Source organism: Xenopus laevis, chromosome 2L, assembly GCF_017654675.1.
Source record: "Xenopus laevis strain J_2021 chromosome 2L, Xenopus_laevis_v10.1, whole genome shotgun sequence".
In the NCBI taxonomy this organism is placed as follows: Eukaryota; Metazoa; Chordata; class Amphibia; order Anura; family Pipidae; genus Xenopus; species Xenopus laevis.
The window spans coordinates 50,616,717-50,636,015 of NC_054373.1; the positions used below are offsets into that span (position 1 = coordinate 50,616,717).

Sequence of the window (19,299 nt, forward strand, 5' to 3'; positions counted from 1 at the left end):
AAAGCTGAAGCGTTCCGAGTGCCACCCCGCTGGCGATTTACATTCTAGCCGGCGGGTAGGCAATTCAGGGAGATTAGTCACCCAAAGAAGAAGCGATTTGTCGATGGGCGACTAATCTCCCGAAATAGCAGCATGTGTCTCTGCCCTAAAGGGGTTATAAAGCCAAAATAAAATCCAATACAAATCTCGACACAGTCGCCAACTGCTCTACAGAGAGACAAACAAAGCAGCCTGAGTTCTGCTCCCCCTGCAGTTCATAAGTATGATTGTTTCCCAGCCCAGCAGTTAGGGACGGTCTGACAATTCCTATCTACATAAGTAGATGAAGGGAGAATTTCACTGCATACAGTCAGGTACACATTTTCTAATTAAAATATATTGGAGATAGGTTTCTTCATCATTAAAGAAAGTAAAAATTGGATTTTATTTTTTTGCCTTTACATGCCCTTTAACTGAGAAGGATCTAGTGTTTTTTGTAGATAACAAGTTGTCTAATTCCATTCAATGTCATTCTGTGGCTACCAAAACAAATACAGTTCTGTCTTGCATAAAAATGGCATTAACTCAAGGGATGAAAACATAGTTTTGCCTCTTTATAGGTCCCTGGTAAGGCCTCATCTGGAGTATGCAGTGCAGTTTTGGGCTCCAGTCCCTAAGAAAGATATAAATGAGCTGGAGAGAGTGCAGAGACGTGCAATTAAACTTAATTAATTTGGTTAGGGGGATGGAAGATATACATTATGAGGGTAGACTGTCAAGGTTGGGGTTGTTTTCTCTGGAGTGGGGACATGATTACTTTTTACAAGTACATTAGCGAGAATTATAGAGCGCTAGCGGGAGACCTATTTTTCCATAGAATGGATCATCAAACCAGAGGACAACCCTTTAAACTAAAGGGAAAAGAACTTTCATTTGAAGCAACGTAGGTAAATCTTCACAATGAGAACAGTGAGGTTGTGGAATGCACTGCCGGGTGATGTTGTGATGGCTGATTGTGTTAATGCTTTTAAAAGTGGCTTGGATGATTTCTTGGACAGACATAGTATCATAGGCTATAGTGATACTAAAATCTACATTTGTATGTGAGTGTATGTATATATGTATCGCTCTAGACTTATCAATACTAGATATGTAGGTAAACTACTGCACATACTGAAGTTGACTGTGTCCTTGTTCCTTCCAGTGTCAGCCTGGAGGCCCAACAGGGCTTATGCCACAGGGCCCCCTGTCCCCAACTTTGAGCTCTACTACCGCTTGTCACCACCCCCTTGAGGCCCCCCGCCCCAGCCACAAATGGGGGTCACTGATCCCCATCTAAAAACAAATGCTCTGTAAGCAACAAATGTATTGTTATTGATACTTTTAATTACTCATCTTTCTACTCAGTCCCTTTCCTATTCATATTACAGTCTCTTATTGAAATCAATGCATGGTTGCTAGGATAGGGCAACCAGATTGCTGAAATTGCAAACTGAAGAGCTGCTGAATAAAAAGCTAAATAACTCAAAAACCACAGATGACAGAAAATGAAACCCAGTTGCATATTGTCTCAGAATATTACTCTCTGCATCATACTAAACGTTAATTTAAAGGTGAACAACCCTTTTACCTGAAAATGGTTTTTGATACATATAATTAGACAGAGGACATTGCCCTCTCAGTGTATGATGGTCACCATTTTGATCAAGTCACTCTCTTTAGAAAAATTCTGATGGCTTTGGGTAATGAAGCAGAGTATATCCAGTAGGTTGGAGGAAGAGCATGTAAGATCATAGAAGATGTTGGTAGAATAGGAAGGAGAAGAGCATGAGCTGGTAGATGTGGAGTGCAGAAGAAAGAGTGAGAAAAAGGAAACAGAAGAAAGTGGAAACGAGAACAGAGTCGAGTTATGAGCACTAATGAAAAAATACAATTTCAATTTGACCTATGCCATTGATTGTAGTGGGTGTAGTGAAGTAGTGGGTCTAGATAGAAAATGCAATATATATTTATTATAAATAATTATGCAAATTCAACATCTTGACCTAATATATTTACAGCACAGTGTATTATATCTAGAGCAAGATGTAATGAATAGCATTGTATAAAGCTTATTTAACAGAAGATGAGAGGAGGCAGAAGAATGGAGTTTATCCTACTGAAATGTTTTGTCTCTATTATCTGTATATTTTCTGGAGGTTCTGCGATTTTTATTGTGAATATAAAAAGGTTAAAGAAACAATTCAGGCATTGGGCAGTACTTGTCTGGGTATAAGAGTGGTCTCTTTTATTATGCACCTAAAGTACATAATTTCAGTATTCTAATGTTCTCAGGACCTTTGCCACAATAAACACAACACAAAATCTCCCTGTAAATAATGTTTGTGCCGAGAAGAAACACCTTGTGCCCTGGTTGCGAAAATAAATAGCAGCTTTTATAACGGTGATAAAAATATGTCTCATTTATTTTTCCACTTCTTAATGACCCATTGGATTATGCATGGCTTGTTTTGTTCTAGGAACGTTTACTGCTGTTTAACCCTTTAAGTGCCACAGAACGTAGAATCTACGTTCTGTGGAAAAGTAACTTGAAATGCCACAGAACGTAGATTCTACGTTCTGCAGCACTTCCGGGTTCTGGAGCGGAGGAGCGGCTGTTAGAGCCGCTCGCTCCGTTCCGCTTCGATCCCCTGCCCCTAGGCAACGAGCAGAGCAGGGGATCGAGTGGCCCCTGGGGCGCGATCGCCCAGGGGCCCAAAAACAGCAGCAGGCACGTGTTCCTTACGTGTCCTGCTGCTGCAGCCTGCACTGCGCCATCCAGCTCCGCCCCCACAGCACAGAGACACGCAGATCGTCGCAGATGTCTTCCTGGGACCCCTCCACATCGTGTGCAACAGTCTTCAGCGACTTTTTCAGGTTAGTGCAACAATTACACACACAAACACACCAACACACACTTATTACAGTAATACACACTTAGATTCACACTTACACACACTTACACATACATTTTTGGGGATTGGGGGGGTCACTTACACTCACTGCACTTACACACACGTGCACACGCACACACGCGCACATAACATGTAATTTACCATTTGTACACACGCACACGCACATACATGGCATTGTGGCTTTTTTTTTTTTTTCTTATCGCATTGTCTCTTTTTTTTGCTGAAAAAAATGTTTTATTGCCATTACGAATAGCGTATTCGCTAACCGTACTGTGCAATATCTTTTGTATGTTATTTCGGTGATTATATTGCAATTTTGGGTATTTTGGTGCATTTTTAGCCATTTTATTGAATTTTTAGCCATTTTATTGCATTTTCAGCTCTGCATATGTTGTGTTCACTTGTTTCTAGCCGTATAACCTGTTTGGCCCAGCTAAAATATTCAAACTGTGATTCTGATGGCCGATAACACTATTCTGGAAAAAAAACATTGATTTTTGTGGTTTTATTGGATTTTTTTTCATTTCACTCTTTACTGCCTTATTTTGTTTTGCCTTGTAAATTTTATCTACTATATATCCATTTGGGGGTCTCTGTGCGCCACATAGTTTGGTGTATCTATGCATATTGGGCATCAAAGTGTTCAGTAGACCCCTGGCGTTCATATTTAGGATGTTTTATGCTGATACGTTACGAAATGTGGGGCATATAATGGGGTAAAATTCAAGCTTTGTGACGATTTTCAGAAATTTGATAAAAACCGTTATGTTCAGCATTGCTTTGCAGTTTGGCAGTTTGTAGTAGAAACACTTATTTACCCATATTGGATTTGTCAGAATGTGTACTTTCTGAAAATATATGGTTTTCTGGGGTCTCTGTACTGTTAGGGGGGTCTAATGTCGCATAATACACACACCAGGTGCTCATATTGCAGCAGCCAGCGCGTCAGCTGTGAAAATGTATATACACTATTGTCATTTGGTGGTCTCTGTGCGCCACATAGTTTGGTATATCTATGCATATTGAGCATCAAAGTGTTCAGTAGACCCCTGGCGTTCATATTTAGGATGTTTTATGCTGATACGTTACGAAATGTGGGGCATATAATGGGGTAAAATTCAAGCTTTGTGACGATTTTCAGAAATTTGATAAAAACCGTTATGTTCAGCATTGCTTTGCAGTTTGGCAGTTTGTAGTAGAAACACTTATTTATCCATATTGGATTCGTCAGAATGTGTACTTTCTGAAAATATATGGTTTTCTGGGGTCTCTGTACTGTAAGGGGGGTCTAATATCGCATAATACACACACCAGGTGCTTATATTGCAGCAGCCAGCGCGTCAGCCGTGAAAATGTATATACACTATTGTCATTTGGGGGTCTCTGTGCGCCACATAGTTTGGTATATCTATGCACATTGGGCATCAAACTATTTAGTAGACCCCTGGCGTTCATATTTAGGATGTTTTATGCTGATACGTTACGAAACGTGGAGCATATAATGGGGTAAAATTCAAGCTTTGTGACGATTTTCAGAAATTTGATAAAAACCGTTATGTTCAGCATTGCTTTGCAGTTTGGCAGTTTGTAGTAGAAACACTTATTTACCCATATTGGATTCGTCAGAATGTGTACTTTCTGAAAATATCTGGTTTTCTGGGGTCTCTGTACTGTTAGGGGGGTCTACTGTCGCATAATACACACACCAGGTGCTTATATTGCAGCAGCCAGCGCGTCAGCCGTGAAAATGTATATACACTATTGTCATTTGGGGGTCTCTGTGCGCCACATAGTTTGGTATATCTATGCATATTGGGCATCAAAGTGTTCAGTAGACCCCTGGCGTTCATATTTAGGATGTTTTATGCTGATACGTTACGAAACGTGGCGCATATAATGGGGTAAAATTCAAGCTTTGTGACGATTTTCAGAAATTTGATAAAAACCGTTATGTTCAGCATTGCTTTGCAGTTTGGCAGTTTGTAGTAGAAACACTTATTTACCCATATTGGATTCGTCAGAATGTGTACTTTCTGAAAATATCTGGTTTTCTGGGGTCTCTGTACTGTTAGGGGGGTCTAATGTCGCATAATACACACACCAGGTGCTTATATTGCAGCAGCCAGCGCGTCAGCCGTGAAAATGTATATACACTATTGTCATTTGGGGGTCTCTGTGTGCCACATAGTTTGGTATATCTATGCATATTGGGCATCAAAGTGTTCAGTAGACCCCTGGCGTTCATATTTAGGATGTTTTATGCTGATAAGTTACGAAATGTGGGGCATATAATGGGGTAAAATTCAAGCTTTGTGACGATTTTCAGAAATTTGATAAAAACCGTTATGTTCAGCATTGCTTTGCAGTTTGGCAGTTTGTAGTAGAAACACTTATTTACCCATATTGGATTCGTCAGAATGTGTACTTTCTGAAAATATATGGTTTTCTGGGGTCTCTGTACTGTTAGGTGGTCTAATGTCGCATAATACACACACCGGGTGGTTATGTTGCAGCAGCCAGCGCGTCAGCCGTGAAAATGTCTATACATATTGTCATTTGGGGGTCTCTGTGCGCCACATAGTTTGGTATATCTATGCACATTGGGCATCAAACTATTTAGTAGACCCGTATGTTTATATTTAGGATGCTTTATGCTGGTAATGATACATGGACAATACGATGCTGGAAAGTTGAAGCTTTGAGGCAATTTTCAGATATTTCACCAAAACCGCCAAATTTGGCAAAGCCTTGCGACTCAGTAGTTTGGAGCAGAAAGGCATGGGTACCCATTTTAGATTCAGTAGAATGTGTACTTTCCAAAACTATATGGGTTTTGGGGGGCAAACATATATTTCTGTGTTTTTACCCCACAAAAATGCAGTCAATGTGTTGATTTTTCATTAGCTGAAGTTACCCACGGAACTGTTTGTATGCGCTAACTTCATTTTGGGGCCTCTAAATGCCAGATACTTTGGTAAACTTATGAACAATGGCCACCAAAATGTTCAGAGGAACCCTGGCAATCATATTTAGGGTGCTTTTTCTTAGTACGTAATGATACATGGGTGATATAGTGCTGGGAAGTTGAAGCTTTGAGGCAATTTTCAGATATTTCACCAAAACCGACAACTTTGGGAAAGCCTTGCGACTCAGTAGTTTGGAGCAGAAAGGCATGGGTACCCATTTTAGATTCAGTAGAATGTGTACTTTCCAAAAATATATGGGTTTGGGGGGTAAACATATATTTCTGTGTTTTTACCCCACAAAAATGCAGTCAATGTGTTGATTTCTCATTAGATGAAGTTACCTACAGGACTATTTGTCTGCGCTAACTTCATTTTGAGGCCTCTAAATGCCAGATACTTTGGTAAACCTATGAACAATGGCCACCAAACTGTTTGGAGGAACCCTGGCAATCATATTTAGGGTGCTTTTTCTTGGTGCGTAACGATACATGGGTGATATGGTGCTGAGAAGTTGAAGCTTTGAGGTAATTTTCAGATATTTCACCAAAACCGACAATTGTGGGAAAGCCTTGCGACTCAGTAGTTTGGAGCAGAAAGGCATGGGTACCCATTTTAGATTCGGTAGAATGTGTACTTTCCAAAAATATATGGGTTTTGGGGGTAAACATATATTTCTGTGTTTTTACCCCACAAAAATGCAGTCAATGTGTTGATTTTTCATTAGCTGAAGTTACCCACGGGACTGTTTGTATGCGCTAACTTCATTTTGGGGCCTCTAAATGCCAGATACTTTGGTAAACCTATGAACAATGGCCACCAAACTGTTTGGAGGAACCCTGGCAATCATATTTAGGGTGCTTTTTCTTGGTGCGTAACGATACATGGGTGATATGGTACTGAGAAGTTGAAGCTTTGAGGCAATTTTCAGATATTTCACCAAAACCGACAATTGTGGGAAAGCCTTGCGACTCAGTAGTTTGGAGCAGAAAGGCATGGGTACCCATTTTAGATTCGGTAGAATGTGTACTTTCCAAAAATATATGGGTTTTGGGGGTAAACATATATTTCTGTGTTTTTACCCCACAAAAATGCAGTCAATGTGTTGATTTTTCATTAGCTGAAGTTACCCACGGGACTGTTTGTATGCGCTAACTTCATTTTGGGGCCTCTAAATGCCAGATACTTTGGTAAACCTAGGAACAATGGCCACCAAACTGTTTGGAGGAACCCTGGCAATCATATTTAGGGTGCTTTATCTTGGTGCATAACGATACATGGGCGATATGGTGCTGAGAAGTTGAAGCTTTGAGGCAATTTTCAGATATTTCACCAAAACCGACAATTGTGGGAAAGCCTTGCGACTCAGTAGTTTGGAGCAGAAAGGCATGGGTACCCATTTTAGATTCGGTAGAATGTGTACTTTCCAAAAATATATGGGTTTTGGGGGTAAACATATATTTCTGTGTTTTTACCCCACAAAAATGCAGTCAATGTGTTGATTTTTCATTAGCTGAAGTTACCCACGGGACTGTTTGTATGCGCTAACTTCATTTTGGGGCCTCTAAATGCCAGATACTTTGGTAAACCTAGGAACAATGGCCACCAAACTGTTTGGAGGAACCCTGGCAATCATATTTAGGGTGCTTTATCTTGGTGCGTAACGATACATGGGCGATATGGTGCTGAGAAGTTGAAGCTTTGAGGCAATTTTCAGATATTTCACCAAAACCGACAATTGTGGGAAAGCCTTGCGACTCAGTAGTTTGGAGCAGAAAGGCATGGGTACCCATTTTAGATTCGGTAGAATGTGTACTTTCCAAAAATATATGGGTTTTGGGGGTAAACATATATTTCTGTGTTTTTACCCCACAAAAATGCAGTCAATGTGTTGATTTTTCATTAGCTGAAGTTACCCACGGGACTGTTTGTATGCGCTAACTTCATTTTGGGGCCTCTAAATGCCAGATACTTTGGTAAACCTATGAACAATGGCCACCAAACTGTTTGGAGGAACCCTGGCAATCATATTTAGGGTGCTTTTTCTTGGTGCATAACGATACATGGGTGATATGGTGCTGAGAAGTTGAAGGTTTGAGGCAATTTTCACATATTTCACCAAAATCGACAATTGTGGGAAAGCTTTGCGACTCAGTAGTTTGGAGCAGAAAGGCATGGGTACCCATTTTAGATTCGGTAGAATGTGTACTTTCCAAAAATATATGGGTTTTGGGGGTAAACATATATTTCTGTGTTTTTACCCCACAAAAATGCAGTCAATGTGTTGATTTTTCATTAGCTGAAGTTACCCACGGGACTGTTTGTATGCGCTAACTTCATTTTGGGGCCTCTAAATGCCAGATACTTTGGTAAACCTATGAACAATGGCCACCAAAATGTTCAGAGGAACCATGGCAATCATATTTAGGGTGCTTTTTCTTAGTGCATAATGATACATGGGTGATAAGGTGCTGGGAAGTTGAAGGTTTGAGGCAATTTTCACATATTTCACCAAAACTGACAATTTTGGGAAAGCCTTGCGACTCAGTAGTTTGGAGCAGAAAGGCATGGGTACCCATTTTAGATTCGGTAGAATGTGTATTTTCCAAAAATATATGGGTTTGGGGGGTAAACATATATTTCTGTGTTTTTACCCCACAAAAATTGCAGTCAATGTCTTGATTTCTCAGTAGCTGAAGTAAAGTCCTGATCAATTTGGATGTGCTAACTTCATATTGGTGTCTCTAAATGCCAGATACTTTGGTAAACCTATGCATAATGGGTATCAAACTGTTCAGTGGACCCCTGGCAATCATATTTCAGGTGCTTTTTCTTGGTACCTAATATAGTTTGGGATATGCGGAGCAGCAAAATAAAACCTTTGAAATGATTTTTCAGAATTTTGAATTTTTTTTTGAAAAACCGCTATGTTCAGACAAGCTTTTATGTTTGGTAGTTGGGAGTAGAGAGACATAGTTACCCATTTTGTAATCGGCAGAATGTGTACTTTTCAAAAATGTATGGTTTTCTGGGGTAAACCTACGGTTTCAGGAGTTTTTGCCTTGGAATCTAAAGCATGCCGTTTTCTTCCTTAGTGCTTTCAAAATTCGGCAATATACTGCCGGGAGTTTTTGAGGTACAGAAGTCCTAAATCTCCCTAAAACTATACATATCTGGTATTGGCACGTTTGAGAGACATAAGGCTTTCCAAATCAGTTGGATTTTCATCAGTAAAATGAAATATATTTCTGGTATAAATTGATATACGATGAAAAATGGTAATTTTTCATTTTTTTTTGGTATTTAGCACTATAAATTTTTTTGCACAGGTGGAAATACATGAAAACTCAGGCAGATTTAGAAAGCTCAGTTTCTACCGAAAAAAACAATGTATAGTTTTCCTAGGTAAACTATAGGTTTCCCCTCAGAAAATGCCCCTAAAGTGAGAGAGCACAAAATGTTTCAAAAACGGCTGGCATTTCGCGTAACCAAAATGTGAAATTCTGCTGGCACTTAAAGGGTTAATACTTTTACAGGCATGTTATTCTGTACAAAAGCAGGGGAACAATGGAAATTAGTCACATAAAAGTAGGCACTTAAGTGCTGTCTCAGGACTGTCCTGAGGGATCCGCTGTGGTGTGGGGGGTTTGGACTTTGCAAGGAAGATTACTGAATCAGATAAAACATTGTAATAATCTAGTAATTATATTTATCACTTGCCTGCAGTAGATTGACATGGTCTTTACTGCCACTTTGGGAAAGATAAATGCGGTAAAAGTGTGGGATCGTTATCCGTAAACCCATTATCCAAGGTCTGAATTATGGAGAGGCCATCTTCCATAGACTCCATTTTATAGAAATAATCCAATTTTTAAAAAATGATTACCTTTTTCTCTGTAATAATAAAACAGTACATTGTACTAAAATATAATGAATCCTTATTGGAAGAAAAATTAATCTATTGTGTTTATTTAATGTTTACATGACTTTCTAATAGACTTAAGGTCCCATACCTGTAGTACCACAGTCCCTGGCACTAATAACAAGACTAATTAGCTTATTTTTGTAATGGGTTTAAAACAAAACAGTTTTCTAAAGGTAAAGCAGCATCCTTGCCCAAGGTACATTTTCCAATGATCAACCATTCAGCCATATATTGGTGTTAATTTCTCTCGTTCTGACTTCAGATAGATCCCCACACATATGACAGCTTCCCGAGGAAGTAAAAAGCAGTTGGTGTAACGAGGAAGGCAGGAAGCAGAACCAGTCGCCATGGGAGGGTCCAGGAGTGCACGAGGCCAGTGGGTGGTATTGCTTGCATCTCAGGTCACATTTGGTCCTGGAATTCTTTTTCTCAGGTCCCCCCATAGTCATTACCCTAGTTGAAAACATCTTGGTGTGTTCTTTGGCTGATAACTACTTCACACGCAAAAAGAATATGAATAATTAAAATTAGATTCTACTTTTTTATGATTCCCAGGGAACGTGCACAAAAATTGACTGCAACAGTAGAACCCGATTTTATGCCCCCATATTATGCATGTTCCCTGGAAAACGCAAAATGAGGGTTTTACTGTACTTTGTCCCTTTCGTATCAAACTCCCATCCTGGTAATTTTTTTGCCTTAAGGAGTGGTTCACCTTAGGGGCAGATTTCTCAAGGGTTGAATTTCGAAGTAATGGGAGTTTTTTTGAACTCCCATAACTTCCATAAATTAAAAAAGACCAAATCGAAATGTATCAAAAAATCAAACATTTTTTTTTTTTGCCGATTAGGTCGGTTTTCGATCGAATAGGTCCGTTTTCGATCAAATTCAAATCGTACATATCAAAGTAATAGCGAATTCGATCTAAGTCCACCAATTGCCTCCTAATCAGTTCTAGGAGGTCCCCCATAGACTAAAACAGCAATTCAGCAGGTTTTAGATGGCGAATGGTCAAAGTTGAATTTTTAATGAGACAGTACAAGATACATTTCGAAATTCAAATTTTTCTCAAATTCAAATCGAATTTGGACTATTCCCTAGTAGAAGTACACAAAAATGATCTCAAAATTGAATTTTTTTATTTGAATATTCATTTCGACCTTTCTGCCCTTTAGTATGTTATAGAATGTCTAATTATAAACAACATTTCAATTGGCCATTTTTCTTCATAGGTTTTGAATTATTTGCCTTCTTTTTCTGACTCTTAATAAGGCCCTCTCCTATTCTTATTCCAGTCTCTCACTTAAATCAGTGAGATTACCCTAGCAACCAAATTGCTGCAATTTCAAACTGGAGAGCTGCTTTACATGTAAAAACTCACCGATTAAAAGCGGCTGAGTTTCTGTTGAAGTCAATGCGAGTTGTCTCCATTGTCAACCATCTTTTTGTTGGTTTACAACTTTTTTTCCCTTTTTTCTGTGAAAAAAAGCTGCAGACTATTGAGTCTTTTCTTAAATATGCTAATGATTGAAAAAACAAAAATGTGTGAGTTTTGTTGCATTTTTTTTCTATGATTGTGTTTTTATGATTGTTTTTATGTATTCTGCTGCTTAGGGTGCTTGGTCATACAGTCGTCAGCATTATTGCCTTACTCTGAGTCTGGAACTAGAGACTGATCACAGCACTATCTGCATGAAGAATTACCCTAGAGTATTCCAATAGGTTCAAAAAGGAAATAATCTTGCATATCCCAGCAAAATCAAAGAAGCAGATCATTACAATGTTATATACAGTATGAAACAATTTAGGCTGGCACTGTCCCTTGTTAGTGAGAATGCTGATAGTAAATTGTTTCTTTATACTAACTGCCTAACTGGAGGCTCACAGGCCAAAGGTGTCTTTCCAATGTACTTTTGCTCCCCATGCCTGTCTTTGGGTTTCATAAACTGATGTCTATTATGTCTACATCATCATCCCCACATTATCTTGATATAATACACAAAAGCCATGAATATCTTGTAAATTATATCCTTATAAACGGTGAGTTCTGATGTCATCAGTTATAAACGACAAAACTGTACTGGGTGAACTAATTAGTCACTTAATGGGAAATGTTTGGCAGTGTTGCTTTAGACAACCAAGAAAAAGGCCAGACCTAGACCTAGTTCATTTATTAGAGTATCCTCCCAATAGGTTGGTGGGTCTCATAATAAGGTGCCACTAACTGTTGCACTGCACGAGGCATATCAAAAACAGATCCACACAGGTTTTTTCAAGTAGTTCTATTGCACTACTGCAGGAGGTCTATGTGAAGAGGTGGGAGACTAGTAGTGCCTCATAGTCTCAGCATTCTTGTACAATGAAAGATACAGTAGTCTATTAAGTTCTTTCCCTTTCAAAGACCCTTTTGTATGTGTTTATAGAACAGAAGAATAAAGCACACCTGTTGCTCTTGACATTTTTTAAATAAACACATTAAAATAAAATAACAACTAAATACAGAAAATTCTATTCAATGTTTCCCTTTTTAAAGGCATGCATTTATTCTGCCCACACACATTCATGTGGTAGTACATTATATTGTTGATAATGAAAATTCTAAATTTATAAGGTGACCTCTGTACATTCCAGTGTATATATATATATATAATCATTATTTAGCTCTATGCTGCTAATACAGCAATGTCATCCTGACAATAACAAATATAAAACTGTAAACTATTTATCAGCAGTTCTGTGTAAGTGCTCCCAGAGATGTAAAGATGGAGCATTTCTATGACAATGTCACTACTCAATAATAGCAAACCAATCCAATTATAACTATGGAGGTTGCAGTAATTACTTTTCAGTACTTTCCTTTTCCACTTGCATGTCTCCTTTTTAACTGCCCTCTATTTATGTTTTTGGAAAAAAAAGAACAGCCTTTGTTGATAGATATTGCTCATTATTGCTCAGTTTTGATTTAAATAAATATGCACCTGCTATTTTCCTTCAATTGCTTATCTAGTATTAATCCCTGGCATTCCGATTAACATGTCTGCTGTCCTGTGTGTTCCTTGCAGAGGAAGTTGTGGAGGGAAAGAGCGCCATCCTGATTGGCATGTGTCAGTGGAACTCTAATGATCTGGTGGAGCAGATAGAAACCATTGGAAAGCTGGAGGAAAACTCAGGTGAGCGTTTTCTTGCAACATAGCAATAGAAGAGGACACAGAAGGAGGTACATTACTGTTTGTTCAGACGCAGAATTATTATTAAAGGCTTTGCATTAACCAGAGCCATGTATGCGATATACAGGGCACGTTTTTGGTCTCTATATGTAAGCTGGTTGAATATGTACCACTTAGGCTTTTATATTTCAGGAGGAAGTCCCCCAGGTGATTCTTCTACAAATACAAGAAACCTAATAGTTAAGCAAGTGTTTTTTTTTGGGGAATATCACCCTTTCTCCCAAATCTTCAGTTAGCATGTCTGCAGCTAATTGGTTACATAATAGGGCATATGTATGTCCACAATCGCAGTGAGCAATTTCAATCGCTATTGCCATGTTTTTTCCCACAATGCAAGGTCAAGGTTTTTCCATAAAATGTATCACTGTGCCAGCGTCTACCCCTTTAGACCAGAGGAAAATAACTTTCATTTGAAGTAGCGTAGGTGGTTCTTCGCGCTGAGAACAGTGAGGTTATGGAATGCACTGCCAGGTGATATTGTCATGGCAGATTCTATTAATGCCTTTAAGGGGGGTTTGGATGTCTTCTTGGACAAGCATAATATCCAAGGCTATTGTGATATTAAAATCTACAATTAGTATAGATATTGGTATGTATAGTTTATGGGTTTCATTTGAAGAGGTTGAACGTCATGAAATATGGTCCATTGAGTGTCACTTGAGTGTAATTCCTCCCATCTGTGTTATTAGTGTTCAGCAGTGAGCAAGAAATGGTGTGAATTATTGGCTCAGTGCAGTCTCTGGTTTTGGTTAAATTGCAGATGGCTGGGCTGATTGGATTGCATAGGCAATAACAATTTTTGTATAACAATAATTGAATGCTTCTGAAGAAGTGGCGAGAAGCCATGAAACACGTTAGGCGATGATCTGATGTCTAATATGCTGATGCGCTGATATTACCTTTTGAAATGGATGATTAAAGTCTAAATATTTTAACACACCACTCCGAATTCTCCGTGATCGTTGTGTGTCTAACAATTTTTGTACAGCATAATTTTCCAAAAACAAAAATGTTACAGGCTCTTATTGTGAAAATGTAAAAGTCTTGCGGGGGAATGTAATAAAAGTTGGTAACGGAAAAACTATTCGCAATGCGAAAAGTTATGCCTTTGCGCAAACAAATTTTACTTTGCGCAAATTTAATACAGCTTTTGCTGTTTAGCGACAACTTCCGACAGTGGAAGACCGTTTGCAAATTTATAGTTTGCACCAATGCGCAGTAAATGTAATAAAACTTCTTACTGAAAAAGTCGTTATGTTTGCACCAACATATACCGACACCTTCAAGCACTTCTTACGAGTGCCCAATTAAAATTTTGCAATGCGCAATTAAAATTCGCAATGCAATAATAGTTTAAGGAACAATATTACATTGCAAGATGTGGATTTTTATTCTTATTGGTGCAAATTGTTTTTCTCTTTGCGACTAATTACATTCCCCCCTTGATGAATCAACTGTTTTGCAGTCAATACAAGCTTTATAAAGCACAGTGCTACATGAATGTAGGTAACTGAGTGTTATAAATAGTGCTTATTATTCCTTCAGAAGGAAAATGTTAAAAGTGTTGTTTTGTACCAAGTGTCTGTGTCTAATTCAAACACAAAAATAGGTCCTCAAGAAATATGTTTGGAAGCTAAAGAGGGGGACATCTGTTTTTCTCTTTAGCTTACAGCTAATATTTCTACTAGGGATGTAGCGAACTGCCGTTTATGTGTTCGCGAACGCCGTTCGCGAACACCGGCAAAAAATGCGAACAGTTCGCGAACTGTTCGCGAACTTCGAACATCCGAAAATCGTTAGATTCGAACGATCGAAGGATTTTAATCGTTCGATCGAAGGATTTTCGTTCGAATCGAACGATCGAAACCATTCGATCGAATGATTTCATTCAATCCAATGGCTTCGATCGTTCGATTCGAACGAAAATCCTTCGATTTAGCGATCGAATGGTCGAATGGTCGAACGATTTTTGACGCGAACTCCTATTGGCGAACGTCGCGCGACGTTCGCGAACATTCGGCGGACGCGAACAGTCGAAGTTCGCGCGAACTAGTTCGCCGGCGAACAGTTCGCTACATCCCTAATTTCTACTGATTGTTAATTTTTTGGTTAATTGCTAATATTTGCAGCAAAGAGGCAAATGAGGACACAAGACCATACATGTATAAATAAAGGGTGTAACCTTCTTATAGGGATTGTCTGTGTCCACAGATCATACAATTGATCAAGTAATACAAAATTTAAGGTAAAACCATGGATTAAAAAATGTGTTGGGACTTTTTTTTACTCTATTTGTAACCTCTAGACGGAGGCTCCAAAGTCTTTATTCATTGCATGTCTAAAATGTTCCTGTTGTCTTCTCTTGTCTCTGTCTCCTTGTCTTCTTCTCGCCTGTTTGATCTTTCACCATCATTTTTTTTATTTCTCCATTTCTTAACTTCCCTTCTTCTTCTTCTTCCTTTCATTCCAAGTTTACGTTCCTGTTATTTGGATCCTTCTGACCATAAAAGGACTTGCAGCTGTATTTAGAATAGGCATTCCAATATTGCTTTTTGTTAGGCACCTATTTCCACCTAACCAAATTTACTGCAAGTTTTAGTTCCCTTAGCAACACTTCTGATTCTGTTATGTTTAAGCATATGTCTGTATGTGTCAGGGCCCGAAGGCTCTGTTGTATTGTGGACCAAGGAGGAGACAACAACACCAAGTTCGCGGTACAAAAGGATTTATCAGAAGAATAGTCGTAATCAGGCAAATGGTCAATACAGGCAGCAAGGATCAGAATCGATGAAAACAGGCAAGAAGTCTGTACACGAATAAGCAGAATATCAAGAATCACACCCAGGAACTATACAAGATAGACCTATAATTGGGCAAGGACAGAAAGGGCAATTGGAAATAAATAGTCCAAAGTTGGCGCCAAAACTTGACGCAGTGACGTCATGACGCCGACGCCGGCGTCCTCCCGTTGGCGTCCTGACGCCGACTCACATTCTGACGCCGGCGTCCATTCCGTCGCCGGCGACCAATCCTGGGGCGACACGTTTCTGACGCAGTCATAATACGACCAGGAAGAGCCGCGTGGTGGAGCAGGAGGTCGCCATCTTGGATGTCCCGTGGGGTAAGTTCTTCACTTTCCATTACAGTATGTACTAAAAAGTTGCAATAATTCTTCCAACGCAGCAGCTTTAAGGCTACATATTCTAATGTTTTATGCTAGGTTGGCTTATTCAGCAAAAGCATAAAGAATTTCTGTAATTTATAGAGGCAGCCATGTGATGTTGTTTAATATGATTCTGTGAAATTTAAAAAGCGTTCTCCATATGGCACAGTAAAGAAAATGAATGAATGCATTTGTAGATGTGCTGTGCAGTATTAATTACAGAGCACTGTGGATTTAAGCAAAGATCTGCACATATGTCTTATGCCTTTGCGATTCATTTTTTTCCCAGTACTTTTAAAAATATAACAATACACATTATTAAATGTGAAATTAAAGTGTTATATGCATATAAATAACTTTGCTTTATTTGCAGTAGACGTGTCTTTTATATAATCACATTTAATGAAGGCCCTCAATCCACTGACCATATGCAGTGTTGGAATGGAAGGGTCTGGGCCCACACACCACTCCCCCTGGGTCCCCGATCCCTCTCCATCACCTGCAAGGGCCCACACCACAAATCTCCCTGAGCACTGAGCCCTCTGTCAGGAAGGTGCAAGGTGCAAAGTCGCAAATAGCAGAACAATTAGCACAAATAAGATAGTAAAAAAGTCTAATTTCGCAATGTAATACTCTTCCTTAAACTGTTATTACATTGTGAATTTTAATTGCGCATTGCCCACTTTTAAGAAGTGCTTGAAGGTGTCGTAATTTTTTGGAGCAAACGTAACAACTTTTTCATTAAGAATTTTTATTACATTCACTGCGCACTGGCGCAAACTATAAAATCCGTAAACCTTCTTCCACTGTGGAAGTGGTCGCTAAACATTTTCCGGGTTCGCAAAAGCTATATTAAATTCACACAAAAGCAAATTTGTTCGCACAGAGGCATAACTTTCTGCATTGTGAATATTTTTTCTGTTACCGACTTTAATTACATTCCCCCATAAGCCATCAAACCTAAAGCTGCTATCGCCGAGGACAAAGAAGAAGAGCCTGAGTTAAGTTCCACTGAAGACCAATGGGTTTTTTTTTATGAAACCCCTGGCCACCAATGTTTCATTTCATTCCTATATGGGCCCCTGGCACCCAATTTTTTTTTAAAAAAAAGTATCTATGGGGCCCCTGGCCACCAATTTCTTTCTAAGGGCTTTTGCCACCAATGTTTTTTTGTTGTTGTTTTTTTACCTTTTAGTGGGGACCCTGGACACTTATAAAGTTTTTTTTAACTTTTATGGGAGGGGGCTGACCACCAATTGTCTTTTTTTAACTTGTAGGGGGACCCTGGCCACTACAGGGGTTTTTAACTTGTAAGGGGGAGCTTGGACACCAGGGGAGGTTTTAAAAACTTTTATGGGAGACCCTGACCTTCAATTTTTTTTTTTTTACTTGTTTGTTTTTTACTTGTTTTACTTGTTTTTTTTTTTACTTATTGGTGGCACGCTGGCCACCAATAAGTTTTTAGTGTTTTCGTGACTTTTTTTACTGTGGTCTGGGTGGGGCCTTCGTTGGTGGCGGGGTCCAGAAAATGTTAAACGGGGCCCTGTGATTTTTGATAGTGGCCCTGCCCATGAGTGTTCTGTGTTTTTCATGCTGGTATTACTTTTTGTGGCAGCACCAGGTCCGGACTGAGAATTAAAATAGGCCCTGGCATTTCAGATACACAGAGGCCCAAACAGCCCCCACAGAGGCCCAAACAGCCCCCACCAGCCCACTAAATACTGACTTTCTATGGCACTTTATAGCAGCCCCTCTGGTATTTGCCAGAACCCACAGATTGCCATTCCGGGCCTGGGCAGCACCTGGGCTTTTTTTTAGGGGTGAGTGCTCTCTATATATAGACCAGTGATCCCCAACCAGTAGCTCGTGAGCAACATGTTGCTCCCCAACCCCTTGGATGTTGCTCTCAGTGGCCTCAGAGCAGGTGCTTATTTTTGAATTCCAGGCTTGGAGGCAAATTTTGGTTGTATAAAAAACAGGTGTTCTACCAAACAGAGGCTCCTGTAGGTGGCCAGTCCACATAGGGGCTACCAATAGTCAATCACAACCCTTACTTGGCACTAACTAGGAACATTTTTCATGCTTGTGTTGCTCCCCAACTCTTTTTACATCTGAATGTTGCTCACGGGTGGAAAAAGGTTGGGGAACCCTGATATAGACTCTCTCTCTCTCTTTATATATTGGGGTCAGTCTCCTGTGTTTTTATAGTTTACTTTTTATTTCTCAAAAACACTGTTCACATTGCAAATAATTCACTCTACTATTTAAAAATATTATTCTTGAACCAACAAATGTGTTTTTTTAGCTGTAATATTGAAGTGGAGGCAGCCATCTTAGGGGCAAATTCACTAAGCGCCGAAGCGCCGAACGCTAGCGTCAATTCGCTAGCGCTGGGCATTTTCGTTATTTCGCAAATTCACTAACGAACGCTGGCGTAAATTCGCTAGTGTTACTTCGCACCCTTACGCCTGGCGAATTTTCGCTACGGACGTAACTACGCAAATTGACTAACGCGCGCAGTGTACTGAACGCTACCTTTTACGCTAGACTTCCTTCGCCACCTCAGACCAGGCGAAGCGCAATAGAGTAGATAGGGATTGCTTCAAAAAAAGTTCAATTTTTTTCTAAGTCCCAAAAAACGCTGGCGTTTTTTCTATATTATGGGTGATAGGCTGAAAAAGATCGAAAAATCTTTTGGGGCTCCCCTCCTTCCCCCCTACATTTCCTAACTCATGGCAACTTAACTACACAGTGGGCACATGTGTAGGGCAAAAAAACATTTTTATTTGATGTTTTGAAGGTTTCCCAGGCATTTGTAGTGATTGTACGTATTCCTCCTTTGAAATTTGAATTTGGCGCCGTATGCAAATTAACCATCGCTAGCGTAACTTCGCTTTGCTTAGCGAATCAATGCTAGCGCAACTTCGCAACCTTACGCTACCCCTGTGCGCAACTTCGGATTGTAGTGAATTTGCGGAGCGCTGGCGAAACTACGCCTGGCGAAGTGCGGCGAAGTTGCGCCTGGCGCAACTACGAATCTTAGTGAATTTGCCCCTTAGTGCATTGTTCCTGATTCTGAGCTTTGAGA

The 19,299-nt window shown here is 39.5% G+C and overlaps 1 protein-coding gene across 1 annotated transcript in view; it reads left to right on the plus strand.

The window, feature by feature from the left end:
• Positions 1 to 19,299, plus strand: part of pitpnm3.L (PITPNM family member 3 L homeolog) — a 310,738-nt gene that overhangs the window by 163,864 nt on the left and 127,575 nt on the right. The window contains exon 3 of the mRNA XM_041581872.1: positions 12,884 to 12,991. Coding sequence (XP_041437806.1) covers positions 12,884 to 12,991 — 108 coding nt within the window. The remainder of the gene's footprint in view (positions 1 to 12,883; positions 12,992 to 19,299) is intronic.